The sequence below is a fragment of the Rattus rattus genome, chromosome 5 (genome assembly GCF_011064425.1).
Source record: "Rattus rattus isolate New Zealand chromosome 5, Rrattus_CSIRO_v1, whole genome shotgun sequence".
In the NCBI taxonomy this organism is placed as follows: Eukaryota; Metazoa; Chordata; class Mammalia; order Rodentia; family Muridae; genus Rattus; species Rattus rattus.
In genome coordinates this window covers 819,175-847,160 of record NC_046158.1, presented here as the reverse complement: position 1 = coordinate 847,160, position 27,986 = coordinate 819,175, and the positions used below count along the sequence as shown (strand labels likewise).

Sequence of the window (27,986 nt, the reverse complement as noted above, 5' to 3'; positions counted from 1 at the left end):
GGTGCTGGCAGAGAGCATCCTATACCTTGGAATTGGATTTGCCTATCTCCTGGAATTGGGTTTGTAGGTGGAGATATATCTATCTATCTATATCTATCTATACATATATATATATACACACACACATATATATACATATATATATATTAGTAAGCTTTTATAACTGGAGCCACTCCAGTTCCTGTGTGTGCTTTTAAATTTACTTTATTTTTGGTTTTTCTATGTAGCCCCAGCCCCACTTTATTGACCAGGCTGGCCTAGATGCTGACTTATATCTACTGCTGTCTGTGTGACTGCACACCCCTCCCATCCCCCCCATCCCCCCCCATCCCCCAAAGGCAACGTTAGATCTCTCTGGAACTGCAGGTATAAGCAGTTGTAAACATCTGACATGGTAAACACCTCACATGGGTGCTGGTTATAAACTCCGGTCCTCTGCAAGAGCAGTATATGCTCTTAACCCGAGTAATTTCCCCAGCCTACACCAAAAAAAAGTTAGTTTTAGTAGTTAATCATAAAGTTAGGGGAGGGAAAAGTCTAATAAGGATTTTTTTTTCCTGTCCTGGGAATAGTTTTAATTAATTTGCTTTATATATTTGCCTAGAATACTTTCTATCTCAAAATACCCTGCCTGTGCCAAGAACTATAGTTTATAGCCCAGTGCAGTCATCCAGCAGACTCAGATCTGTGTTGGAATTCTACATTTTGTAGAATTAAGTGATCTAGTCGAAAGTTATGTCACAGAATTCAAAGGTGTTTTAACAACACGAGATAAGTCGCTATACCATTATAGTACCTTTGCTTCAATTTCAAACAGGCTATTGGAAAAAAACTTTAATAACAGACTCCATGTGCTTTTATGGGCAACCAATTAGCAGATTAGTGAATCATTTAACTTTCTTTACTCAATATTCCACTCAGAAAGATAAATCCAAAAATGCAACCTCGTACACTGACCAACAGAACTAAGTACAGATGAAGTCAATGGTGTGTCCCATTAGCATGCTGCGGTGTATGTCAGTAAAACAAGCCCTCCCCGCCCAGCCCTGGCCCCTGGCAAACAGATAAATGATTGTGCACTGCGTGATGATACCTTTAGGTGAGAACTTTGGTTCATGCAGTTGGCTGCCACAGATGTTGCACCCAAAACCCGCAGCCCTGGCACCCAAAGTCAGTCAGCGGTGGTAGCGCTTGGTGTCAGCCATGCTCCTTCCATAAAACCAGGTGAATACTGTGGTCAGGCATGCTGGTAGCAAAGACTAAGCCCGTGTCATTGTGCCCATCCAGTCCATTCAGCCAGGACGCTTCGCCTGCCAGGAAGCTGGAGCCTCTCTTTGATTTCCTGTACTCTGGCAGAGGCCAGCGGCTAATTAGGCTCTCTGTCCTCAAGTCCATGATGTATAGGTAGTGGTTGTCAAACAGCAGAGCGAAGACATCTCCAAAGCCAAGCAAGGCCAAGTTTGCTACCTCAGGTGTCTTGATGACCCTGAAAGGAGGAGAGTTCGGGGTCATGAGGCAAAGGAAACATTGCTGGAGACACTTAAAACTCCCAAGCAAATTTGGAGCTAATAATAACTTTTTTGATAAAGGAAAACTGTGAGGATTGAAATCAGCCTATGGGGTTGGGGGATTTGGCTCAGTGGTAGGAGTGCTTGCCTACCAAGGCGCATAGGCCCTGGAGTTGGTCCCCAGCTCCGAAAAAAAGAATTAAAAAAAAAAAAAAAAAAGAAAATCAGCCTATGTATAGAAAGCAGGGAAGAGGAAACAAACCTACCTTCCTACAGGCAAGCAGAGGCATAAACGCAGAGTATCCACCCAGGCCTGAAAGGATCCTACAGGTTAACTTATCAGATCATTTGCACTCTTCAGACATTAAAAGCTGACGCCCAGGCAGGGATTCACACAGTCTGTCAGTTAGCGGTGAAACTAGAAGGAAAGAGTCCGCCCCTGCTAGGAAGGTGCAAAGCCTGACTCCTCTGCAGGGACATCCTCAAGCCTAGGACAAATATGAATGGCTTTTCTCTAGAAATACTACTGGCTAGAGATAGTAAAAGTTTCTAATAATTTATAAACATCTATTAACAATGGATCCATAGGTTTTTAGAAGCAGCTGGCTAAGTTGGAAAAGTCAGCTTCAGCTTTCATAGGGTGGCAGTTCCCAGATATCAATGATCAAGGCCTAATGCAATCGCTGCACCAATGAAAACAGGGAAACAAACACTGAAGCAGTTTCCATGTCAAGTACAAGATGACAGGGAAAGTCAGATGTTGTTTGGAGTTACCAGGTAAAGAGCTGAGATAAAGTCTACACTTCCCCAGGGCAACCTCCTTAGACTCCTTTGGTTGGGGGGGTTAGTTTAGGTGTTCACAAGGACACCAGTAATTGGCTTATGTCCTAGAGGCCAACTAGAACGGGGGCAGCTGGTAAACACAGCAAGTAAGAACAAGGATATTAGGTAGAACAGTGGTCCTCAACCTATGGTTGAACAACCCTTTCACAGAGGTTGCCTAAGACCATTGGAAAACTCGGATATTTACATTACGATTCATAACAGTAGCAAAATTACAGTTATGAGGTAACAATGAAAATAATTCTATGGTTGGTATCACCACAACATGAGGAAGGCTGAGAACCAGTGAACTAGAAGCAAAACAGAATGTCAGGGACAAGGAAACAATGTATTATTACTGTCAAACAGCAGAGTATGGATAGAGAAGGCCTCCCATTACAAGTTCTAGAAAACAAGAACCAGATTCAAAGTTATCCCTCCCAAGACCCCCCTGGATTTGAATTTGACACTAGGAAGAGAGGACCAGTTTTTAACGTATCATTTACCACGTGTTGGGCATAAAACTTCCTTTTTTTTTTTTTTCTTTTCTTTTTCGAGCTGGGGACCAACTCCAGGGCCTTGCGCTTACTTGGCAAGCGCTTTCTTCCACTGAGCCAAATCCCCAACCCGTCATAAAACTTCCTAATTACCACAGAACTTCAGTTCCCACAAAGGGGTAAGAGAAAACCACCAAGAGAAAGCACAGCACAGATACTGCAGTGGGAGCATGGATGAGTGAACAAACCATTGTGTTGTGTCTAGACCTAGAAAAGGCTTTTTTTCTTCCCTTCAGAAACTAACTGCAGATCCTAGGAACACAAAAGACTCAATTTTTTATAATGGGTGTGTTCTTATAATTTATAATCTCTGACTACAAAAAAAAATTGTAAAGCTGGCTGTGGTAGCTCATACCTAAAACCTAAGCATCTGGGAGGCTAAGTCGGGAGAATCATAATGGACTACCATCTTCAAAAAAATCGAAATACAAAAAGATAACAAAATTTTGTGATATTAAGACACCCTACCAGCTGGGCAGTGCTGGGACATGACTTTAACCCCAGCACTCCAGAGGCAGGTAGAGGGAAGCAGATCTCTAAATTCCAGGATAGCCAGGGCTACACAGAACCCTTGGGGGAAGGGGAGGTGGGGAAACATTACCAGGACTACAGTCTATGAGACCAACTAGTAAAACGATTAAGAACGCTGGGCCTCAGTGTGAAAACCACACCAGAGCATAAGCTCATCTTCCTGAACTGAAAACGGGACATTAAGAACAATATTTACTTAATCAGGCACTAAACACTCCATCTGGGGTGGGTGTGTATGTATCTTTTTAGTCTGTTTTATAGTATTGGGGAGTTAAGCCCAGAGCTTCATATAAACTGGGAAGATACTTTCTATCAATACACACCCAGCCCTGTAATTAGTTGTGTTTCCCAGTGTCCATCAGAATACCTGATTCACAGCTAGGAGTTGAATAAAACCTCATAACAAAGCCGTGGCACCGAGGCCAGAGACAGACACACATTCCTATGAAGAGAGCCCAGAGGAAACCAGGAGAAACAGCTACACTGCAGGAAGCCCAGCCCCATCGAGCAAAGCAGGGAACCAGCTTGCTTGGGAAGGTGAAGAGTTGAGCCACAGATTGTTGCAGATTTCTGTCGTTTAAGGACAGACAGCCTGGTCTATAGAGCGTGCTCCAGTACAGTGAGAGAAACTCTAAGGAAACTCCAAAAACCAAAAAGCCCCACTGGCTGTCTGGGCCCTGGACCGAGGCACCTCCCTGGTCAAGATCTCAAGGATGCACAACATGCTGCCACTTGTCTTTTGTTTTTTTTTTTTTTTGGTGGGGTTTTTTGTTGTTTTTGTTTTGTTTTGTTTTAGCTTCAAAGCTTGAAGGTTCCTAGGAACTGAAGTCACAGGATTTGTACTAGGATTTCAAAAAGGTTTCCTTTATTTATGTTTGGAGATAGAAAGGGCAGAGATAAAATTGTTTCAACTTTAAACCTAGTACTTCCTTCCAGCAAACAATCATGTAGATTCATTATTTAAAGTTAATGTGTCCAAACTCTAAAACACCAATAGAACTTTCTCCAAGGACTCCTTATAGACTCGATTCTGGGTAAGAAGCACTGAAGCAATGACACCTCTATTCCACCTTACCTTTAGAGCCCGCCCCAAACGGACAGCTCGCAGTAAATGTACAATTCAACTGAAAATGAGGTCACTGATACCTCCTCTCCCCTGTTCTCCCCCTGTGTCAGACAACTTGTAGGAGTCAGTTCTCTCTTTCCACCTCTGGGTTCCAGGAATCCAGCACCTTTCCTTACTTTGCTATTTCACCGAGTCTTTGTTTTGTTTTGTTTTTTTTGAGACAGGGATTCACATGGTTTACCTTCAAAAACACCGTGTAGTTTAAGGAGGACTCTGAACGCGATTCTCCTACCCAAACCTGCCAAGTGCTGAGATTACTATACCCACAATTCTGGCTGGGGTTCTTTCCAAAGTTTCTTCTCACTTTTGGTGCCCTTAGCTTATGCCTACTGGAAATGCAGCCGTGGCTGTGTGAAGGCCGTGTGAAGACTAGGAGGAGATGTGGAACACAGGGCTCTTAACAGGACTAATTTTTACTATTTTTAATCCTTTCTCTCAAAGCACAATCACTTGAGAAATGAGTCCAAATTAATTATTCTATGAGACACAAACAAATGTCCTGTCCTAGCACCACAAGCACTTCATTTATAAACAAGAAAATTGAGGCACAAATTTAGAAAAAGACCACAGGACATGGTACATGTCTTTGACTCCGATGCCTAAATTGAAGTTTTTCCTTAAAGTAACTCCCCATTCCTATGAAGGGGCCAACAGTATTCAGTGGGACACAAAATTGTTATTGAAATTCATATAGAACTACTGTGGAGGGAAATGAACCATAGTTTATCTATTCCGTCGCTATTCAACGGAAGGCCACTTACTGACACTTTATTTGGTCAGGACCAATCACCAATGCATAAGTTCAACTGGCCTCAAATTCTCAGGGATCAGTTAAACATTAAACCAGAGGAGGCTAGAAAGGTCTTCCCATCTATACCCGCATTTTCCAGAAGATAGGTTTTGAATCCTGAAAGGGAAGGGGCTCGTGATTCCCAGTTAGGGAGGGATGGGAACTTTGATCATCAGGCTTCAGCTTCTGACACTTTCTCAATTGCTAAGACATTTACCTGAGTGCAGTATTTTGTAGACAACCCTGTTGTTAACTGGTTAGCACTTTCCAAAAGAAGACACTGCCCTCACACTCAAATGTTCAGTTTTTTCTTTACACTATTGAACTGTACAGACTCGAAGGCAGAGCGCATGCAGGCCCAGGGAAACATTACCTGAGGATATCATAACTGGCAAAGTCCCACTGGTACAGACCCAGGGCTGAACTACAGACAATGTATTTTCCATCAAAATGAAGTCTTGGCTGCAGGCAGATACTTCTATCCTCAGAGACAGACAATGTCTTTAAGCACTTACAGTTGATTTCTCTCCCAATTGGCCAAATCTAAAAATAAAGGGGGGGGGGCTGATTACTAAAGGAAAAAAAAAGTGGCTCCTGTTAATAGACACAAAGGGAATATATTTATATTGCCCAGATTTCCTGTTTTAGTCAAGAGTCACAGTCCTATATGATCTTAGGTAAATTATTTAACCTTTCTAAATATAATGCCTACTCCAAAGAAAGTTTTAAAATAACGAAGGGGGGTATGAGGTATGAGCCTTAAGAGTCTTAGTGCTTAGGATGTGAGGCAGGAGGATTACAAGTACAAGGTCAGTCTGGGCTACATGGTTGAGTCCTCTGAAAATACAAAAAGAAACAACAGTAAGAACGTGTGGAAAACAATTTTCTGTGCTTGCCCTTGTGTGTGCACATGCCAGTGTTTATACACAGGTATGAGTTCACATGGAAGCCTAGGTGGATGTTGGCTCAATCACTCTCACTCACTCTCTACTCTTCTAAAATCGGGTCTCTTACGGAACTGCAGCTTATCAATTTGGCTGCATTCTCTGGCCAGCAGGTCCCAGGGATCCTCTTGTCTGTCTACGCCTCAGCACCATTCCTAGCCTTTTTAATGGGTGCTGGCAATCTCAACTCAGGGACTGGTCTCACTAGCCTCCTGGACTCCTCTCCTTTACAGATGGTAGGAAAGCTCAGCACACAGACAGATGAATCGTGCCGTTTCCAATGGGTGTAACATGACTTGAGTTGCCCGGCAGTGCTGGCACTTGCCTGTAAGGGTAGCAGAGGCAGGTGGCTGTCTGAGTTTGAGGCCGCCTGGTTTACAGTGAGTTCTAGGACTACCAGCCAGGGATACACAAACAAGCCTGGTTTTGGGAAAGAAAAAAAAATACTTCTCCCTGGCAATAGTCTCCCTTTGTTAATCCTTTTTAGTTCTTATATGCTATTTTTTCTTTGATGAGATAAATTACAGAGTGAGAAGACTTACCTTGATCTCGTACTTGTCTGCACTTAAGAGGATGTAATCCCCAGGGCTGTGCAAGAGAGACTTGACTTTGCACTGCTGCAGAACCACCTAAAAGCACAAGCATCTACGTTATACCAAGAACCTTCCTTCCACTCTGTTCCTGTACTACTTATATATTGCTTTTAAAATCAAAATGTGAAAATGAGCTTGAATTGTTATGAAATACTAGACTATATGACTCTATTATGTTAACTCCTTTTTTTTTTTTTTAAAGACAGGGTTTCTCTGTGTAGCCCTGGCTGTCCTGGAACCTCTATAGACCAGGCTGGCCTCAAATTCAGAGATCCACACTTCTCTGCCTCCAGAGTGCTGGCATGTGCCACCATCATCTGGTGGGAGCATCTAATCTTATCTTTAGTTAGAAATGCTAACATCAGGACTAATTTTTAAAATTGTAAGTTGTAGACTTGCATGGGAAAATACTTGTCTACCATGCACAAGGCCCAGTCTGACCTCCAGCAATGCACTTGGTTTATTATTTATTTCTGCTGTTACTAGGCACAGACACACACACAGTCAACTTGACTTATCTGTAAGGTACTGAGTGTGGAAGTGCATGCCTTTAATCTCAGCATGTGGAAGGCAGAGACATGCAGATCTCTGTGAGAACAAGGCTAGTGTAGTCTACACAGTGAGTCCAGGTCAACCAGGGCGACCTAAAAAGACCCAGTCCGTAATTAAGGAACAGAAAATGTCCACCTAGATAAGGACGACAATGATGTTTTCATGAGTAGGTGCATCACAGAGCACCAGACTCAGAATAAGAATCTATAATCTGCTCACAGAGATCCGTGAACCATGCAGCCCGGGAAAAGACCATACAACTGGTATGTTGTTCAGTTACTGCTGGAAACTGAACCCGGAGCCTCCCATTGAGCTATATTCCAGACTTACTGCTTTTCAGTTTACTGATTTGTAAGAGGCACAATGCCCATTACCTTACTTCAAATAAATGTAGTGAAGATCAAATAGAACCATGCAAACAATACTAACAGGAAAGGGCATAACTCCAGAGCACTTGGACTCATCTGTTAGTGCTTTCCTATCGGAACACATATATATGAACCACACTCTACCTGCTCCTTTCACAGCTATCTCCTACTCACCTCGTTCTGCCCTTCTCAAAGTGCTTGTCCTAATTAGTTCCTAGACCTTATACTTCACTATATGTCTCCTTCACAGAACTTAATTATGCAGAGTTCTCTTGGACAGTTCTACTTAATAACCATTTCTGTGAGGCTAAAATCCATCAGATAAGGCCACGGTCTGTTTTGTTTATTTGCATGCCCAGCCCTTTAGAAAACAGAACAATGAACTTAGGAACAGTGTGTCTACATGATATATCCATCACTAATACTGCATTTAAAACACAACAATTTTGTTTTGAAAACAAGAAAACATCACAGTGTTCTATTAAAGACTCCTTTTTTGCTTCCCCTGTGTTTGTTGCGGTGGTGCTGGGCTTGATATAGGGCCTCGTACATGACTCTACCACTGAACTACACCTGGCCCCTCCCCATCTCACATTTTACAAGCACCAGTTTTTTGTTTTTGTTTTTGTTTTTTTTTTTCTTTTTTGGAGCTGGGGACCGAACCCAGGGCCTTGCGCTTGCTAGGCAAGCGCTCTACCACTGAGCTAAATCCCCAACCCCACAAGCACCAGTTTTTGTTGGTGGTGATGGGGGTTTTGTTTAGTCATCGTTTTGGGGGGAGGTGTGCACGCATGTGTGTGTCTGTTTGTAGTCCTAAGAATCAAACCCAGAGCCTCATGCTAGGCAAGCAATCTACCACTGAGCTATTTCTCTATCTTGAAACAATTACTTTTCTGAAACAAAAATCAACAGTTCTGAATCTGAGGGCATCTTTATGTAGCCCAGGGCTGGCCTTGTACTCCTGGCATTTCTGCCTTTGCCTTTTAAGTGTCAGGATTACAGACATGTACCACTACACCCAGATAAAAGTGGCTAACTTGCTGGCTACTATTGTATACCACCATGCTCAGTGAATGAATCTATTCTGTAATAATTTATCAACAATATATACAGGTTTACCATCCTCCATTCCCCACCAGTGAGGAGCCTGGCACCAGAGATACTCCTTGGTCTTCCTACCTTGGTGACCCATTCTGTATGCCCAGTGAGTGTGTTCAGGCATGTCCCAGCAGATAAAGCCCATACTTTCACAGCGAAGTCCGCAGAGCCACTCACCAAAATATCCAGTTCATCACTGTAGTCCACACTGAACACTAGTGCACACAACACAATCAAGGTTAAACACATTTCACTGTCACCGGGTCTTTTTGTAAAAACAGTAACATTTATTCTCCTAGCTGTCCAAATACATAACTTCCTGACCAGAGCACAGTAAGAACTGAGCTACTAAACCAGCAATTTTACAAAAATAATCTATTTCAAAACTATTATTATTACCATGGTTTATCCTAAGGCTGAGAAAGCTTTGAGAATGATTCAGAGAATACCTCTCCTATTTATGTTAGCTTTGGTGAGATGGAAATGGTGGCATTTCTAGACACCATACACTTGTTAGATAGTTCATGGGGAAAGAGCAGCCCAGACAGCCCTTGTAAAATCTGCAGTGTGATAGCAAGGCAAAAATGTGAAGAGAGTAAGCTGCAGAACAGCACTCAGGCTCCTGAAAGGCCATGGCAGAAAAAAACAAGGATCTCAGAGGTCAGACTTAGTCATTCAGTTAGCAATGTCTACATTTCTTCATGTCGTACACCTTGCAACGAATTCAAGATATACAGCGAATATTCAATATCTGGTTTTAAATGTCTATCAAACTCAAAAGGATATTTGGGACCTAGAGATGAAGAAGCTGGTCTTTCCTTCTAAAAACTCTGAGGGGAAGGTCTTGTTTTTATTTTTTAAAAAGAGGTTACCTGTTGCTAGAAAAACACTGAAGAGAATGACTACTTTGCCCAGGGCTATCAGAGACATGATCTTGAAGCTGGGACATGAAGGATGTGTATAGCTTATTAAGAAAAGAAAATACCTTCAGGTAGAGGAGACAGCAAGGCATGGATTAAAAGCCTCAGCAGTGTCAAGAAACAGCATCAGAACCTTTTTAGAGGTAAGGAATCATCTAGAAGTTGTGGTATCTAAGCTGTGTGGTATTACTCTGATGGAAGGGGTCTGTACTAAGCCACAAACGTCTCTTTTGTTTGCTTTCTGAGATGAGGTTTCTCTATATTGCTCTGCTGTCCTGGAACTCACTGTAGACCAGGCTGGCCTCAAACCCACAGAGATCTGCTTGCTTCTGTCTACCCAGTGCTGGGATTAAACGTGTTCCACTACACTTGGCTACAAACCACAGATTTCTAAAACGAGCAGATTTAAAAAAATTTTTTTAATATGAGTTTAATTGGAGGAGTGTTTTGTAAAAGATTTAGGTTTAAGAAATTAGTAAGCACTAGATACAACATAAGGAACTCAGGATGTAAGAATAAGCGAGCTAGGCAGTGTCCTGTTAGTCTGCTCATAAATATGACATTGTAGAACAGAGATTCCTTCACAACAGCCCAGGATGCTTGCTTGTTTTACCCACTCAGCAGCCAACACTAACTGCACGCACTCTGTGAAGATCATACAATCCGAGAACTTCCAGGGTTTTCAGCTCTAAATCTGTCAGTGGAGTGGTCTGAATGTCTAAGTGTGGTGGTATGGAATCCACTATAAACAAATGTGACTAGTAGCAAGAGAGAAATGAACTGGAGAGGACAGCTGCCTCTTCCAGCATACATAAAAGAGTGTTTCAAAAAGCGAAATTGTGGAAAACATTCCCAATGTAAGTAACTGAAATATAGGAAAATAGCTTTGGTGAGAATGGTAGAATAAAGCCGCCAAAAAAACAAAAACAAACCAAAAAACCTTAAATTATTTGACTCTTAGTCTTAAGAGGCATGGCTAAAATAACTGTAAAGATCCTTGAAAAAGGAGAACACACCCGCCCCTGTGTGCCCCCGGAAGTGCTGGGTCCTGGCTCCGGAACTCCATTCCCAGCAGGCCACAGTGTTGTCAAAGGAGCCTGTCACAAGCTTCTGTTCATCGAACTTCACGGCTGCACAAGTGTGGGTCTGGATGCCGTAAACACACTGCCCTGTGCTTACATCCCACAGCTTTGCAGACAAGTCATCTGACCCTTGAAGAGAAAAACCAGGAAGGTTAGTGTGACCTAACACCCTAAAGAAGGAAAATCAGTCCCCTAAAGAGGGGCTCCATAGTCCCCGCCGTAGTTCTGCTTTAGGCTAAGAAAGCCAGAGCACAGACAGAATAATATGACTTGTTGGGCCTCAAAATGGCATTAAATTTACTAAGACAGAATCTAAGCTTTTTGTCTTTTTCCCTTAATTTTCCTGGCTATCAAATGATACTAAAGCACCCGTCATGCTTCCACCTGAAACAGTTGATATCTCTTGTTATGAAGAACTTTTAGACTGGACTGGGTTCGTCTTACCTATGGCTGCATGTTTACACACGCATGCTCGGTTACTCAGTACTCAACAGTCCTGAGTTAGGAGGAATGCTGACTAGGAAAGCACAGTGCATTCTAAGACGGGTTAAAGACAAGCCTCAGGTTGCCAGATAACTTTGTATACAAGCTAAGTGGTAATTTCTTGAGCCATCTTAAAAGATATCAAGAAGCCTCAAACTTCAATGAATACTGGGATAAATTACCCACAGACATTCATATCAAATCACAAAGATCTTAAATTCTTCAGGAAAAAGTTGGTTTTATTTCTGTCTATAAGGAAGTGGAGGAAGCCCCTGAATGAGTAAAATCCTGAATGAATGTGTATTTTGACATGAACAAGGCCTGTCGACTACTCTTAAAACCAACTGACCCCTGGTAAATTGGCAAAGCCACATACAGGCCAGGATAAAAGGGACAGCAAAGCTTTCCTTGGGAATGAACGTGAGTGTTTACAAACAAGTGATCGATGTGTACAGAGACCAAGAACTGCAGCGCCTTCCAGCTCTTTCTAGTCTGTGACTGGCTGCCTAAGACACCTCCTACTGAGGCGAAGTAATCCTTCCCAGTGTTTTGTACCAATAAACACACTGAGGTTCTGGGTTACTGGGTTAGAGAACCACACCTCATTCCAGCTTCATTACTGTGCGTCTGTTCTTTCTTCAGGGTTCCTAGCACCATGGATGCAGGACTCAGCATGGCTTCTGATGAAAAGATTACATTAATCATGATGGCAATTCTGGACTGAGCTTTCATTAAGTCAGCAATTCCAAATATTGTATTTTGTCCCAAAATTTACTTTTAGAGGTTCAACCACGGACATTTTGAGAAACACTAATTATTCTGTCCTGGACACTGTATTCTAGGAAAACACCCAACAAGACAGTTTTCAGAGACTGAAATGATTAAATAAAACCAGCCATAAAAACTCCCCATTAGGGGGCTGAAGAGATGGCTCCAAGGTTCAGAGCAATACTATTCTTGCAGAGGCTCTGGATTCATTTCCCAGCAACCACATGGCAGCCCACAACCATTTGTAACTCCAATTCCAGGGGATCTGATGCCCTGACCTGGCCTCTGAGGGTACCGAGGGTGGCATATATATAGATGCAGGCAAAACACTCATACACGTAAAAGATGTTTAAAAAGAAATTCAGCGGGGCTGGAGAGATGGCTCAGTGGTTAAGAGCACTGACTGCTCTTCCAGAGGTCCTGAGATCAAATCCCAGCAACCACATGGTGGCTCACAACCATCTGTAATGGGACCGTTGCCCTCTTCTGGTGTCTGAAGACAACTACAATGTACTCATATACAAAATAAATAAATAAATCTTCAAAAAAAAAAAAAAAGAAAAAAGAGAGAGAAATTCAGCAGGGCAGTGGTGGCACACGCTGTTATTCTCCATGCTCCGGAGGCAGAAGCAGATGGACCTCCACGTTCAAGGCCAGTCTAGTCTACATAGTTAAGTTCCAGGACAGCCACAGCTACACAGAAAAAAAATCTGTCTTGAAAACTAAGGGCTGGAAAAAACCCGCACCTTTAGATAAGAGGCAGGCTTAAAGGATGGCTAAATAACCATTCCTTGCAAAAGACAGTAGGCAAGACTTGCATGGAGTTATTTAGATCTGTTTCCCCTCTTCATCCCTCAGTGGCAGGATGCCTGCCTAGCAGGTACAAGGCTATAAGCTGTTCAACAGTACCACAGAAAATGAAGAAATAAGCATACGAAGACAAATCCCACATGGACAGGAAGCTGAAGCATTCTCGTCTAATGTTAAGGAACTAAAATCTTGGAAAGGTCATCAGGCAAATCTCCATTATTGATAACACTGAGAACCAGAAGTCTGCAACAGTGTACCCAATAGGAATCACATATAATTTGTCTTCTAATAGTTCCTTAGAAAAATGAATAGGATTTATTTAATTCAGTTTGTCAAAATGCTAATACTTCAACATGTATGTCCTGCAACATGCCTCAGGCTTGGGCACGACAGGCTCCTCAACTATACTTTTAAGCCAAGCCTTGGTGTGTTTGAGGAAAGGATTTCATGGTTTAAAAAAACCTCGCTGGAATGATAAGGATGGAGGCCTGCAAGGTAACTCTGTAGGGCAAGGCGTGTGCTGCTCAAGCTCGGTGTTATGAGTTCAGTCCCTGTGTCCAATGAAGGTAGGAGAGAATCAGCTTCACAGAGCTGTCCTTTGACCTTTACACACACACTTTTAATTTTTTTAAGGTTTTGGTGTATGGTTGTTTTCCCTGCATGGATGTCTGTGCACCAATGCTTGTGGAAGCCAGAAAGGGGTATTAGATCCTCTTGGAACTGGGAGTTACAGATATTGTGAGCTACCATGTGGGTGCTCAGAATTGAACTCAGGTCTTCTGCAAAAGCAGCAAGTGCTCTTAACCACTGAACCACATCTCCATCCCCCAAATAAGAAAAAAGAAAAAAAGAAGAAAAAGAAAAAAGAGGTGAGGAAAGAGAAAGAAAAATCTAAAGTATGAGTAAGTTAATGTGCCCAAAACATAAACATAAACTTTTGAGGGCCTAAGAGATAGCTCAGGGGTCTTGCTGCTGCTTCTGCAGCTCGCAACTGTAACTCAATACTAGGGGACCTGACACCCACTTCTGGCTCCTACAGGTACCAGGATGTACTTGATGCAGAGACATACATACAGGCAAAACATCCGCACACATAAAATACAAATTTGCTAGGATATTACTCCTGTATTTTTCTGTCAGTCGTGAGTACTCTTAAAAGCTCTCACCCTATATTTTCAAATACATTGGCAATCTCCAGTTAGCTATCCAACAGTGAATAAATGTAGTTGATCCCAAACTGAACTTCTTCTATTATCTCAAATCCAGTCATTTTCTAATCTTGCTTCTAGTACTACTATCCTCCCAGGGCAGGGCTAGAAACCCCAGCCACTTCTGACAAAGTTCATTCACTACCATGTTCTGTTCAGTGTAACAGCTGCTCTTACACTCAAATGTCCCTTTTTAATTCTTTAAGATCACTCTTCCCCCTTAGTACCTTATTCCTAGACTGATTGAGCCTAAGCTATAATGTATTAAGATGTTAACTTGAAAGCTGTGAGAGAAGCAGGATGATTATCTCCTAAGGGCGCATTTCAGAAACTGTTGGATAGTGTCCGCTGCTATGGTGCAGCCAAGGTACTTTACTGGCACCAACTAGGCAGAAGCTAAGAATGCTACATACCCTGCAATAGGAGGACGATGCATAAAAATACTGTCTTCCACTTTGCAAGGTACTCATGATGATCCTGCAGATATTTGAAAGTGAAAGCCTTACTTTTGGAAAAAGGAAAACCTTGACTGAAAACACCATTGAAGAATTCTGAGTTGGAAAAAATAAATATCAGGGGAGTAAGTATCTTCCGAGGTTTAACCACCAACGCATAGAGAAGCCACCACAGCTATGGCAGATGGGGACAGGGATAGAACCTGCAGCGCTTTCTACATGCTGCTGGCTTTGCAGGGATGCAAACTGCAAGAGTTATGGGATCACTGAAAGTCACCAAAAGGTTCCAGAAAAAAAAATGCTGAGACCAATTGTGTGGAAGGGTCTGATTTTCCTGCTGGAGGCCCTGAAAAGCTAACCCCAGTTCCCAATTCTCAGACATGAAATTCCCATGTTAGATGCTAGAGAATCGTATCTCTAGTCATGCACAAATAGCACTACTGGGTGTTGGCTTCTGCACTGTCTCATCAGTCTGCTGACAAGGCAAAGCCAACAGGATGATGTTCTTTCTGGAGAAAGCAGTACTGAAAGCACATGAACTCCAAGAGTGGGGCCATCAATAAATACTTTGTATAAAAACAAATACATTTTAGTCAGTTCTTTAAAATCAAACACTAACTTTTTCCTAATGCAGAAATCATTTGTTTGTCTGAAAAATAGTAACTACCTTTTCTTTCTTTGGTGGGGGTAGAGTTTATCAAATTAGAACTATGCTCTTACAAGGCTAATATTTTTCTCAGCTACACCCTCAGTCACAAGTCCTCTACTCCAGCTGTTACAGCTCTCACTTTTCTCACTCAATCCAGAGGTTACCTACTGCTCATAAGCCAAAGACTACCCAACCACAGTGTTTTAAAATCTAGATAAAGATAAATACTGAAAAATTATCAGTGCATTTCACAAAAAACTAGACTTGAGGTTTCTTGCAAAGTCAGGTCTGGCCACCCCATGCCTGAATCCTAAACGTAATGACAGAGAGAAGCTGCACTCTGGAAAGGCAAGTACTGGGACTTGGCACGGTCCTCGGGGAAACTTTCACCTACATTAAGTCATCTTCCTGATGGAGCGTGTTTACCCTCTGATCAAAGAACTGCCCTGCTTCTCCCACATTGTTTTAAAATGGCAGACACTTCATAAATAAGTAGTGATTGACAGTCACAAGTCCACTGAGTTCCTCATCACTTTAGAAATAAACTGCAGAACAGAGGGAGAATTACCTCTCTGAGCAGCAGATGCTGACTGTAGCCCTCACCTTTGGTAATACTATCTCACTGCCAAACTCACCATTCCACAGTTCACCCACAATGAAAACTGAAGGTCTTAAGAAACAAAATGAGAGTGGGACAGAGAGCTCAATGGTTAAGAATGCTTAGTGATCTTCTAGGAGACTGAGTTTGCTTCTTGGAACCCATGATGGGCAGCTCATAACTGCCTTTACTACAGCTCTAGGCAATCTGACCCCCTCTTCTGGCCTCTCCAGGTCACACAGACATGCACATAAAAATTCTTTAAAAAGACAAACATAATTCTTTAGCACATATTTTTCTTACCTGTGAAGTCTCAGGCATGCTGCCATTAGAAACTTCAAACTAAGCTTGGTATTGGTGGTCACATCTTTTTCTTTCTTTTTTTTTTTTCCTTTTTTTTTGGAGCTGGGGACCAAACCCAGGGCCTTCTACCACTGAGCTAAATCCCCAACCCTGGTCACATCTTTAATCCCAACACTCTGGAAGCAGAGGCAGGTGATTTCTGAGTTCAAGGCCAGCCTGGTCTATAGAGTGATTTCCAGGATAGCCAGAGTTATACAGAATAACACTCTCAAAAAACAAAATGAAACAAACAAACAAAAAATTCAAACTAACACTTTAAATCAATTTCAAAAGCCACAACATAATTTTCAAATGTAAACCTGATAAATTATAATAAACATAATATATGCCCATTTATAAACTAACCTTAAAATGAAGGATGGGGGGCTGAATGTGGGTTAGTGGTGGAGTGCATGGCTAGAATGCAAAGGCCCTGGGTGTCTATCCTTAGCGATGAAAACAAAAATACAGACTTGAGACCATTGACAAATATTACAAGTAGCTAGAGGACTCCAAGAGTATTTCCCAATTACTTTTTCAACAAATAACTGAGGGTTTTTCCTCCTTACATGTATGTGTATGTTTGCATGTGGAGACCTTGGAGTAATGTCCAGAATCTTCCTCTACCAGTCCTCACCTTTATTCCTTATGAGGCAGGGTCTCTTGGCCAAACCTAGGGCTCACCCAAATGACTAGATGATAGAAGCAGCTTGCTTCAGGGATTCCATGTCTGCTTAGGAAGCTGGAATTACGAATGGGCTGCCACACAGCTCCAGTATCTCTGTGACTTCAGGTAGTCCCAACTCCAGTCCTTACACTTTAACCACTCACCATCTCCCCAGCCCACGGCTCAACTTTTACTAGATGAAAAGAAATGATGAACCAGAGTATAATTATGAATGCCAGTAATCCCCAAACTCAGAAGGCTGAAACGAAAGTCTTACTGCACATTTGAGGCCAGCCTGGATTATGTAGTAAACTTGAGATTAGCAAAGGCTCTAAAAATCACTCTGACACCCCCACCCACAACCCCTCACACACATTAACTTTTTTTAAAGCTAGAAACAAGGTTAAACCAGAACATCTGGCAGCTCTTGCAAGGGACATGGGTTATTCCCGGCACCCATACAGTGGCTCACAATCATCTTTAACTCCAGTTGCAGGGGTTCTGACGCTCTCTTCTGGCCTCTACCAAGCATGTACATGGTATCCAGATATAATAAAGCAAGAAAAATATCCATATAAATAAAATAATTTAGAAAAAAAGAAAGTAGGCCAGGGTTGGTGGTCACTGCAGGCCTTTAATCCAGCACTTGAGATACAGAGGCAGGCAGTTCTCTGTGGGTTTGAGGCCAGCCTGGCCTATAAAATGAGTCCAGGACAGTCAGGGCTGTTACAAAGAGAAACACTGTCTAATTAAAAAAAAAAAAAACAATCCCCAAAGGACAAACAAACAAGAGGAGGAAGCTGAGGGCAATCATGGAGACAGTGTGTCCACTGCCAATGTCTAAGGAAGGAGTGCCAAGTCAATGCCACAGCTTAATCTAAAACAACAAAACAAAACTTGCCAAAGACTGTCAAAACCACTACAACTACAAAAGTACTTCAAAGTACAGAAAACTGGGTGATAATTTTTCAAAACCCAGACACAGGGAAAACACATAGCATGAAGCAAGTTTAAACTTAATCAAATGATAAACTGGAGAAGTGCATTGGAGAATAAGTCACATGGGAAAATATGTGCTTCATACAGACATACAATTTAAAATAGTCTGACAACTTATTAACTATTAAAAATGTTGAGACTGACTCTGGAAGACTGAAAGGAAAGTATATTTTTTGACTTCTGAGGGCACAGCAGCAATTCAGTCTGTGTGTACGTAAGTAAAAGCATCAACGGACAATCTTTTGCTGTTGTAGAAATGACAGTTGAACTTTAGCCTCTGTCAAAGTAAATAATCCAAACGGGAAAGGGGGATGCAAACAAATATTCACAGAACAGAAACCTGAACATATTTAACATGAAAATACATACATGGAATATTTACACAAAGGAACAGCTAATACTTATTAAAAGCAAAAATGATATAGTTTTGGCACTCCAAAATACTTATTTTAAAATGTCCTGGAATGAAAAATAAACAGATACCCTTATTCAATGTGTATGATGTAGGTAAACAGGAACTGGACCTCTGGTAACTCCTAGAACCAGTGCTGGAGCCATGGCTCAGTAAGAGTGCGTGCTACTTGTGCAGAGGGCCCTAGTTTTGGTCACAGTCCCCATGTCAGACAGCTCACAAGGCTTGTAACTCTAGCTCTAGAGGATCTGATGCTCACGCTTGTCCTCTGTTAAAACATGTAGTTACGGATTTATACCTAAATTCAGACGTACATAAGCAACTAAAAAATAAAAAAGTAAAAAAAGAAGGGGGGGGGGCGCTAGAGAGATAGCTCAGTTAAGAGCACTGAATGCTCTTCCAGAGATCCTAAGTTCAATTCTCAGTAACCACATGGTGGCTCACAACCATTTATAACTGTAGCCTTAGGAGATCTGATGCCCTCTTTGGGTGTGCAGACAAAACACCCATATAAATAAGTAAATAAATGAAAAGAATTCCTAAGGCCATTCCACATACAGCCTAGAAACGGGTTACATTACCCATCAAGATGTGTATTATATGGGTACACTTGTCATGTCCTTTGTTTAAGCTTGTTGAACGTGTACTCTGAGAGAAAGGGTTCTCCTGCCCCATACTGTAGTGTGATGGTTTGAATGAGAATACCTGGTCCCCAGTTGGTGGAATTGTTTGCACAGGAAAGCATTCTCTGTGGCCTCGCTGGAGGAGGTATGTCACTGGGGTTGGGCTTTGAGGCTTCAAAGCCCACGCCACGCTGTTACCAGTTACTTTCTCTGGCTCATGCTCTCAGCTACCATTCCAGCACCTGTCTGTCTGCCTGCTGCTGTGCTCCTGGCCATGATCAAGGACTCTGGACCCATAAGCCCCAAATTAAATGCATCTCTTCTGCTGTTTTGCCATGGCGTCTTAGCAATAGAAAAGTGACTGAGACACCCAGCACATTTATTTTAAGTGTCCTCAAAGGCACCTTTTACAAGAACAAGTTGACCCTCTGGCTCTATAACAGAGAAGAAAAAACAAAAAACAAAAAAGCAAGCTAATAAGACTGTGTCCTTCAGAATACCTAGAAGGTAAGTGATTTCCAACCAGACTTATTACTGTTTATAATATAAAAACGCCTGCAGTGGGAATGGGAAAGCAGAAGTTCAGCCAGAGAAGCTTATCCAAAGGAAAAACCTCAACTGGAAAACAAATGATTGTCTCACTTCCCAGTCAGTTTCTGAGGGATGCTGTTAGCACCCGATTTGATGTCATCTGCTATCACTTGCTCAGAAGGCTCACTCTACAGGACTCTTTTAATTGGGAAAGCCAGATGGCTGTCAAGGGGCTTCTCCAGGTGATTTCTGCTGGAAGTTTGTAAGCCCCTACCTGATAGTGCAATCTTATGTTTGCTCTCCCAGTCAGGCTGCTCCATTAATGCTAGATGTCCAAAGTGTTAAACTGGATGGTGTTTTGCTATCTGTAGCTTTGTACTACTGCTTGCTATTTGTTCCCTAACTTTTTGCTTACTATAGACTTAATAAACTCACTCAAAACGGAAAGCACTGCTATGATAGATCACTCTTTGGTCTGTCGCACAGTCACTTCAACATCCTAGTGTAAAAAACATCCAGCTGGTAGCACTGGGGAGAGTGGGCTCTGTGCTTCAACCGGGCAGCACAGTGGTGCTGGCTCTGGAGACTTGGGTGCAGGTAAGCCAGTCCTGAGTGCATGAGAGCAAGGGAGCTGACTCTGCTTCCAGCTTCTAGGCTGGCTTATCTGGAGCAGTGCTGGAAAGCCTAGTGCTGCAGGTTGGGGAGCCGACAAGCTGACCAGCTCAGCTTCCACCCAGGCCTGCATCCAGGGCTGAGTTGGCCCACCCCAACATCTACAGCATTTGTGAACTGTTGTTGCACCTGAAAGGCTGGTTTTGCTGATCTAAAGCTACAGGATCGCCATGATACAGGGCAACAACAGGATAACAGGAGGAGTCCCATCAGGGCAGAAGCCAGAGACCTTGAACCAGACCAAAGATTGCAATGAGCATTTACAAGTGAAGATGTGTGTCAGAAGGATACACTGTGGGACTCACCGTGACAAGCTACAGCTTCCATGACAAGATGTCTATGCTTTGTGTGTGAGAGACTGTCTTGTGGAGAAGTTGCAAGGGCAGAAGCTGGGTTCAAAGGGATGGAGATGAGTGGGACGGGTGCATGATGTGAAGCAATCAGTAAAGGTTTAAACAACAAAATAGAAACACCTACACAAACCATCTAGCTGTCTTTGTGGCCACGCCCAAACTTTGAGCATCTGATTCTTAGGGTCACAGGATTTTAGAGCGAGGAGAGAATTGGTTTCTTCCCATTGTTTTCAAGGTAAGGAAACAAACATACATGTTAAATCATCTATCCAAAATGTTCTTGGAGACCAAAAATGCTTTTGTTTTCTTTTTTTTTTTGTTTTGTTTTGTTTTGTTTTCCTCTATATAGCCCTGGCTGTCCTGAAACTCACTCTGTAGACCAGGCTGGCCTTGACCTGTGAGATACACCTGCATCTGCCTCCTGAGTGACGGGATTGAAGGTGTGCGCCACCACACCCAGTGTAAAATATTTTTAAGAAACAAAATAAGAAGTAGCCTACAATTTTCTGATTCACATTATACTTAAAGAGAATGTCTAAAGCTTTCCTCATAAATCTTTATAGAAATGACTCTTCTCCAGGGGAAAGAGCATGAGGAGAATAGGGACATCTAATCACAGGAAATGCCATTACCAATATCCAGTATAATCAACACTTGCTCTTTTCAAGAGGGAGCTTAAAAGAATTAACCTTGTAAATTATTAAAGAAAAGGACACTGCTTCCTCTCTCCCACAACTCTGCAGGTCCCTTACCTGTACAGAGAAGTCCATCCTTGTAGTAAAGTGCATACACTCTGGCACTATGTCCAATTAATGATGAGGTCTCAAAGGCTTCATGGTCCTCCAGTTGCTTCATCCTCAAAATAGCCTTCAAGTAAACCTTCTTCCAGTGCAATGCGTCCTGAACAGAATCATCTATTTGCCAGCCCAAATTTTTACATGCAGTCTGCCACACCTCTGTGCAGGCACTTATCACCTTATTCCACTGCTTAGAGACCAGGCAGCATGTGAGCAAAGTCTGAGGATCGAGCCATTTTAACAAATAAAAACTGAGCTCCAGGGGAAGGAGTTTGAGGAAGTCCCGCTTGAGGAGAGTCTCCAGGTTATTGGAGAGATGCCTGAGCTGGACTGCCCCACTCAGACTAATCAGGTGGTCCAGAGTTTCATTTTTCTGCAAGTCCGTCAGAGAAAGAAATGTAACAGAAATGTTATCAAGCCATGTCTCAAAGTCCTTTCTCTCCATAAGGTTATGGAAATATTTACCTGTGGCACATCAAAATATTGTATTAGTTCTGTTCAAAAAGATTGTTCAAGCAAGACTGCTAATAAATGAAGTATTAAAAATTAGTGTAAAAATTGGTATTACAACTTTATGCTTACTTTACAGTTAATATGCTTTATCTGAAAGTTCCCATGCACACAAAAGAAAATGCATCTAAGAAAACATTTTTAAAAATCATGATATAGTAAACATGTCAGAGGAGCGTATGTCAGTGTGTGACTTGCTCCTTTTGAAGTCTAACACATTTCACATGCACTGTCACCAAAAAGATTTAAAGAACATTCATTCATAAAGAGTATTCTAGTCTACATACACACAACCTTCCACTCAAACTGCTACAAAACTGCCTCCTTAGTAACTGCCTTACTACATGCACTCTATTTGGGAAGTAAAAATCACAAGAACAGCACCAGGATGTAACACACAAATCTCTGGAGCTGTGACCTCTATATCAGTCATGTTAAGTACATCCTGACCTGCCACCCCAATCACAAAACTAATGACTCGGTTCTACAATAGATGTCGAAGCAAGAAGACGTGAAGAAAGAAAAAGCAGACGTGTAATAAGTTATGTGCCGCAGGTATTCTGGTATTCCATTTCCTTACAGTGCTATCTCTCAGAACATGGATTACTAAAGGCTACACAGTTTGCTTTTTTATAAGCCTCACATAAGCTAGTGACAACTCTTTTTTTTTTTTTGAGCTGAGGACCAAACCCAGGGCTTTGAGCTTGCTAGGCAAGCGCTCTACCACTGAGCTAAATCTCCAACCCCTTAGTGACAACTCTTAACTGTTCCCTACAGAGCCACAAGGGTCCTCATAGCCTGTAAGATAAAGCAAATTAATAATCCCCATGATGCTGGCACAGTAAAAACATAAGATCCTAGCTTCTTAGAGGCTGCCCTTACAAGATAACTAAGTTGGAGACCAATCTGGGAAATATTGTAATACCACATTTCAAATATACAAAGAAAAATATTGTCACCTGGATGCTCACTAGAAACGTGTCATTTTTACTCTGCAAATGAAGACACTGCAGGCAGCTCACTGAGTAAGCACCTGTGGTAACAAAGCTAGCGAAACCACAGGACAGAACAGAGCCCGTGTTCTCCAGATCAGCACAGCAGCTGGTACACCTATAATCCCACTGCCAAGAGGATTGAAGGTTCAAGGCCAGCTTTGGCTATGTAGTTAGGTCAGCCTAGTCTAGACTGTAAAAGCCATTAGAGGTGGAGGAGGAGGAAGAAAATGCAGACCTCTCTTTTTTTTAAGAATCTAACTTGGTAATAAGACCTGCAGACAGTGTCTACCTGATTATACCATTTTAGGAAATATAGCGCATTTTTCAGGACTAAATGGGACAAAGGAATGTTAAAGTACCTGATATATCAACAGGTGCCAACGTATTCTTTACAATGAAGATTAAAAGCTAGGGGTGGTGCCATACACCTTTAATGACAGAATCTGGGAGGCAGAGGTAGGTAGAGTTCAAGACCAGCTTGGTCTACAGAGAGTTCCAGGACTGCTGGGGCCATACAGAGAAAACTGTTTTGAAAAAGGGGAAAATAAATAGGATTAAACTAATGGGAAGAGGAAAAGGACACCAATTAAGAACAGTTTTGTGTTGATAGATGCTGATATTGAACAGTTACATGGGAATGTGGTTTGATTTTTATTATATTCAGAAAGCTCGGTGGCTTTGGGGAGGGGGGATTTTTTTTCTTTTCTTTATTTACAAGATTGTCATCTAATTAAAAAAAAAAAAGTTCAATGTGGGAGAAAATAAATTTCTTTCCAGACATGTTACCTAAACTATATCTATTAAAAAAAGTCAGATTTCATCTTCCAACTTAGTTCATCTAAAGTGAGTAAAATCAGACTTCTGCTTCTACTTTGGCAAGAACATTTCAGACACAAACCAGTGTATTAGTAGACTCAACCAAATGTTTCAAACACATTGTCTCCACTTAACAACCTGGGCTGCTGAAGACAGTATTCAAAGTCAGGTTTGGGGCTAAAGGACATATTCATTTTTATGAAATGAGGGTTGGGGATTTAGCTCAGTGGTACAGCGCTTGCCTAGGAAGCACAAGGCCCTGGGTTCGGTCCCCAGCTCCGAAAAAAAGAACCAAAAAAAAAAAAAAAAATGAAATGTCTAGTTCTCTACCTGCTAAAAGAATAACCTGTTCACATAAGTTTACCAACTCGACTCAAAAATAAGCCTTTTTTGTCTGAACCTTACTTAGCACAGTCCCTCTGTAACACATCCAGAAATCCTACTTTTAAGAATGTTCCACAATGAGGTGGGCACCTGAGCCTCTAGACATTGGTTTTTTTTTTTTTTTTTTTTTTTTGTTTTGTTTTGTTTCACTTTGTCTTTTACTGAGGTAGGTCATCGTCATTTAGCTCCAACTGGCCTAACCTGAGATCTGGTGTGTGCCACAGAGCCTGTCTAAAGTCATTTAACTCTGCAGAGCATACTAGTAAAATCCACCAATTCTTACTTTTCTAAAAGAGTCCACTAGTTTTGGAGGAAACTTCCTTAAAGCCACGGGTATAAATCAAACTTGTTCACAGAACTTCTAGGAATAATCCCCTGTACTGGCAGCGCACGGAAGCCTTCCACAGGAAGTCTCAGGAAATGGGACTTCAACAGGAGGACGTGTTTTCAACCATCAGAGCAACAGTGAATAGCCAACCCCAGGACAGTGTTTCCCATTAGTGTGGACAGGACTGCTGGGTACAGAGGAAGCCAAAACAGTGTTCCCCATTAGTGCAGCCAGGACTGCTGGGTACAGAGGAAGCTGGGCGAAATAAAAGAGCTAGGCCAGTCTTTTTTTTTTTTTTTTTTTTTTTAAAGTTGATTCAGCAACTTCCTATGTGATTGTGGGAATGCTCAAATAATGTCTAAGCTCCCGTTTGTGAAACAGAAGCTCTTCTAACTTAGCAGCGTGAGAATCAGAACCGATGCAGAGACATGTATGACTGCTTCCTTGGTTCTCCTCTCTCTATACACACCCCTTGCTATCTCACTCCTCTCACCCTTCTCAATGTCAACATTTAACTTGCCTCCAGTCCTTAACAGAAATAATCACAAAGCTCTGAGGAATGTGTAGTATGGTAAACATTCCTAATCTGGGAGGTGAGAGCATGAATTTGGTTTCTGCCTCTAAGCAGTTACATTATGTTGGTTCTAATAACTGTAGCAGTACCTGCAAATATCACACTTGATCTTAACATGGATCATAGAAAATGTAGGTACTGCTGCCCTAACAAAAAACTATGGCCCAAGAGGTAGAATGGCTCTACCAGAGTTACACAGGAAGCAACAGTTCAATATTACTCTGTTTTCACCCTCCTAAGGCAAAAACTTCCACTCCTGCATCTTTTATGGGCACGGCACGTGCGTGCGTGCAAACTTTGAATGTTTCCCCTCCTTCTACCCTGTGTGAGTAAGAAATTAAAACTTCGGGCCTGTGAGATGGCTCAGTGAGTAAAAGTGCTCACTGAAAAGCCTGATTGATCCGGCTGGAAGGAGGAAACTGACTCCATAAAGTTGTGTACACACACACACCCACACCCACACACACACACTGAATACACAGTGGCATATACATGCCCCTTCAACATCTTACATATAGACACAGATATAGATCTGTATAATATAGATCTAAAAATATCTTTTTTAAAGAACAAAAGATAAACATTCATTGTTGTTGGGAAGACTGTCTCCTTGCCGCCACTTTCCTCCCAGGTACAACCAGTTAAAAGGTACAGAGGCAGGCCAGGAGTGGTGACACAATGCCTTTAATCCCAACACTGGGAGGCAGAGTGAGTTTTAACTCATTCCTTTTAACAAAACACCTGTTTGTATTTAAAATCGTGTGACTACACTATTTTTTAAAATATTTTCCTCTTTTTGCTTGTGGTATTTAGAAATTTGCTTTTACTTCCCTTTTTGTTTTGTTTTGTTTTGTTTTGTTTTGTTTTTTTGAGACAGGCTTTTGCAAATGAAGCCCAGGCAGGTCTCACAATTCACAAAGCGGACTAAGTGCTGGGTCTGCTGGAGTCCATAACCACCCTTGACCTAAAAGCCGTTAGTTTGGAGACTAATTTTTAAAACTTTGAAAGAATACAAATAATGTTTATAAAACATGGGCTCTGAAATTTCACTTGTTGGGTAACTATGGACAAATCATTTCATGTGTTTCAAGCCGAATTTCCTCACTTGTAAATTGTAGCCTGGTACTGTTTTACCTACAAAAGTTCGTGAGGATTAAACAGAACAAAGAGTTCTGCACAGTATCTTGGCACACTATAAGCCAGTTACTGTTATAATGTACAACTAATACTGTCATTTCTCCCCTGTTTTAAAAAAGCATCATCTCAAATACACACCTGTTTTCAAGGCATACCCACAAGCATGGTGCCTTCCTACACACACTACAACGTTCTGCATTTTATAAACCACCTGTCTACAATGAATCGTCTTTAATTAAAGTGGTAGCCTTGGGGCGTCAATGTTAACTCCTTTCGCTGCTAGGCACCTGAAGGCAGGAACTCTTAGCTCTAATTTTCCTGTCTCTAAAATTATCTCCGAGTCGCTCAGCTCGTTCGTGACTCCCTTGGTCCCCTGCTCCCGGAGTCGTGTTCCGCGCGGCACTGACCTGAGCGAGCGCCCCGGGGCCCGGGACCTCGCGCCGGGCTCACACCGACTAGGCGCGCTCGGGCCGCCAGAGCGTCGCAGCGGCCGGGTCCGCTCCGCAGCCATGGCGCCTGCGGGGAAAGGGAGAAGACAGGCCAGAGCGGCGGGTCAGCAACGCCGCGGGCGCTGGGGATCCCTGCCCAGTCCGGCCCGGCCAATCGCAAATACAGACCTGGACCTGCGGCCGCTGCTCTGGGTCCGCAGCCTCACAGGGGAGCGGCTTCCGGTGCTGCTACGTCATCTCCGCGCGTCCCTCCTGGCTCCCAGCGTCGGGCGGAAGCAGCTCTACTTCCGGCTCCTCCTGCCCGCCGGGTACGTGGGAAAGTATGGCGGCGACTGTGGAAAGGGTAGTTTGTCCCGTACCACCTTTCAGCGCTTACACCTTGTGCTCCTGAACTAACGCTTCTTTTCAAGGCTGCTCTCCAGATTTGCACAATGTTTATTTTCCTCATCTACCTTTGTCTTTTCACCAAGTTAGGGTAATATTTCACAGTGGAGAAAGAGCTCAGGCTCCAAATTGACATGTGACTATTCGAACAACCCATTGACAGTTGGTTCCTCCCAAACATGGTTCTGACACAGTTAAACAAATTTCTAACTGCGTGAGGTGTACGTCTAGTCGTAGGAGGAAGACAGCATAAATAACCAAACAAAATATACGGCAAAAAGCAAGTGCTGTGGAAAACAAAACTTGGTAAGGGAGTTGGGTAAGGGCTGCCGAGTGAGTTAAGCTTGAATCACAGCATATACATATACGCTGTCCAAAACGTGGCTCTTCAACCACGAAAACGACTGTTCTCTGCAACACTTATTACTTATCAACTAACTAGCTTGGGTCCCTTTAGTTTGTCCAGATAGAAGTGGTAAGCAAGAAGCTCTTTAAATGCTGCAGTGTGAAAGCTTTGTCTGTTTGTTTGGTGGGACGGGGTTTCCCTACAGAGTTACAACTCTGGCTGGCCTGGAACTCTCTCGGTAGACCAAGCTGGCCTTGAATTCAAAGATCTGCCTACCTCTGCCTCTCCTAAGTGCTGGGACTAAAGGCGCATACCATCATTGCCCAGCCTTTTTTTTTTTTTTTCCCTATTTAAAGCTTTTGTTTCCCTTGTTTTACAGCAGCAACCAGAGCAACAGAGAGGGCAAGAGGTAGGAGGAAAGAGAGAAGGAGTTGTTAACAGTTTTTATACAATCCTTGAGTATTTGGACCCTTAGGTCTTCAAGGGTTACCCTTGTCTAGAGCTAATTCCCTAGCTCTTAACACCTGCTAGTGTTGCAGCTCTTGGCCCACAGTGCCTGAGAACCTTAGCTTTAAAGGTTTGCCAGCCAAGCTAGATAGAGCCCATGTGCATACTCCCAGCACTTTCAAGGCAGAGGTAGGGTCATCAAGAGTTCAAGGTCTACCTCCAAGGTTGGGGAGGTGAGCAGGACCCACAGTTTCCCCTTCTCAGTTGTTACAAACTTTGTATCCTTCAGTCCTCTCTTGCCATCTAGTTCTTTTGTCCTTCCTCCTTCCCTGACCACTCTGAAGCCTCTCTGCTGCTG

At 42.5% G+C, this 27,986-nt stretch overlaps 1 protein-coding gene across 5 annotated transcripts; it reads right to left on the bottom strand.

Moving 5' to 3' along the window:
- Nucleotides 1-819: 819 nt before the first annotated feature.
- On the bottom strand, nucleotides 820-26,702 carry Fbxw2 (F-box and WD repeat domain containing 2). Of its 5 annotated transcripts, none has more exons than XM_032902675.1 (8): nucleotides 26,620-26,702; nucleotides 26,410-26,518; nucleotides 21,214-21,723; nucleotides 10,826-11,020; nucleotides 8,971-9,104; nucleotides 6,821-6,907; nucleotides 5,708-5,877; nucleotides 820-1,486 (listed from the first exon to the last, which is right to left on the bottom strand). In XM_032902675.1, exons 3-8 carry the CDS (start codon nucleotides 21,701-21,703, stop codon nucleotides 1,198-1,200), a joined length of 1,365 nt encoding a protein of 454 aa, XP_032758566.1. In that variant the 5' UTR covers nucleotides 21,704-21,723; nucleotides 26,410-26,518; nucleotides 26,620-26,702; the 3' UTR covers nucleotides 820-1,197. The 5 variants fall into 5 exon arrangements, with proteins under 5 accessions (XP_032758566.1, XP_032758569.1, XP_032758567.1 ...); XM_032902678.1 differs by having other exon boundaries at nucleotides 21,214-21,631; XM_032902676.1 differs by lacking the exon at nucleotides 26,620-26,702 and having other exon boundaries at nucleotides 26,410-26,602.
- Nucleotides 26,703-27,986: the final 1,284 nt, after the last annotated feature.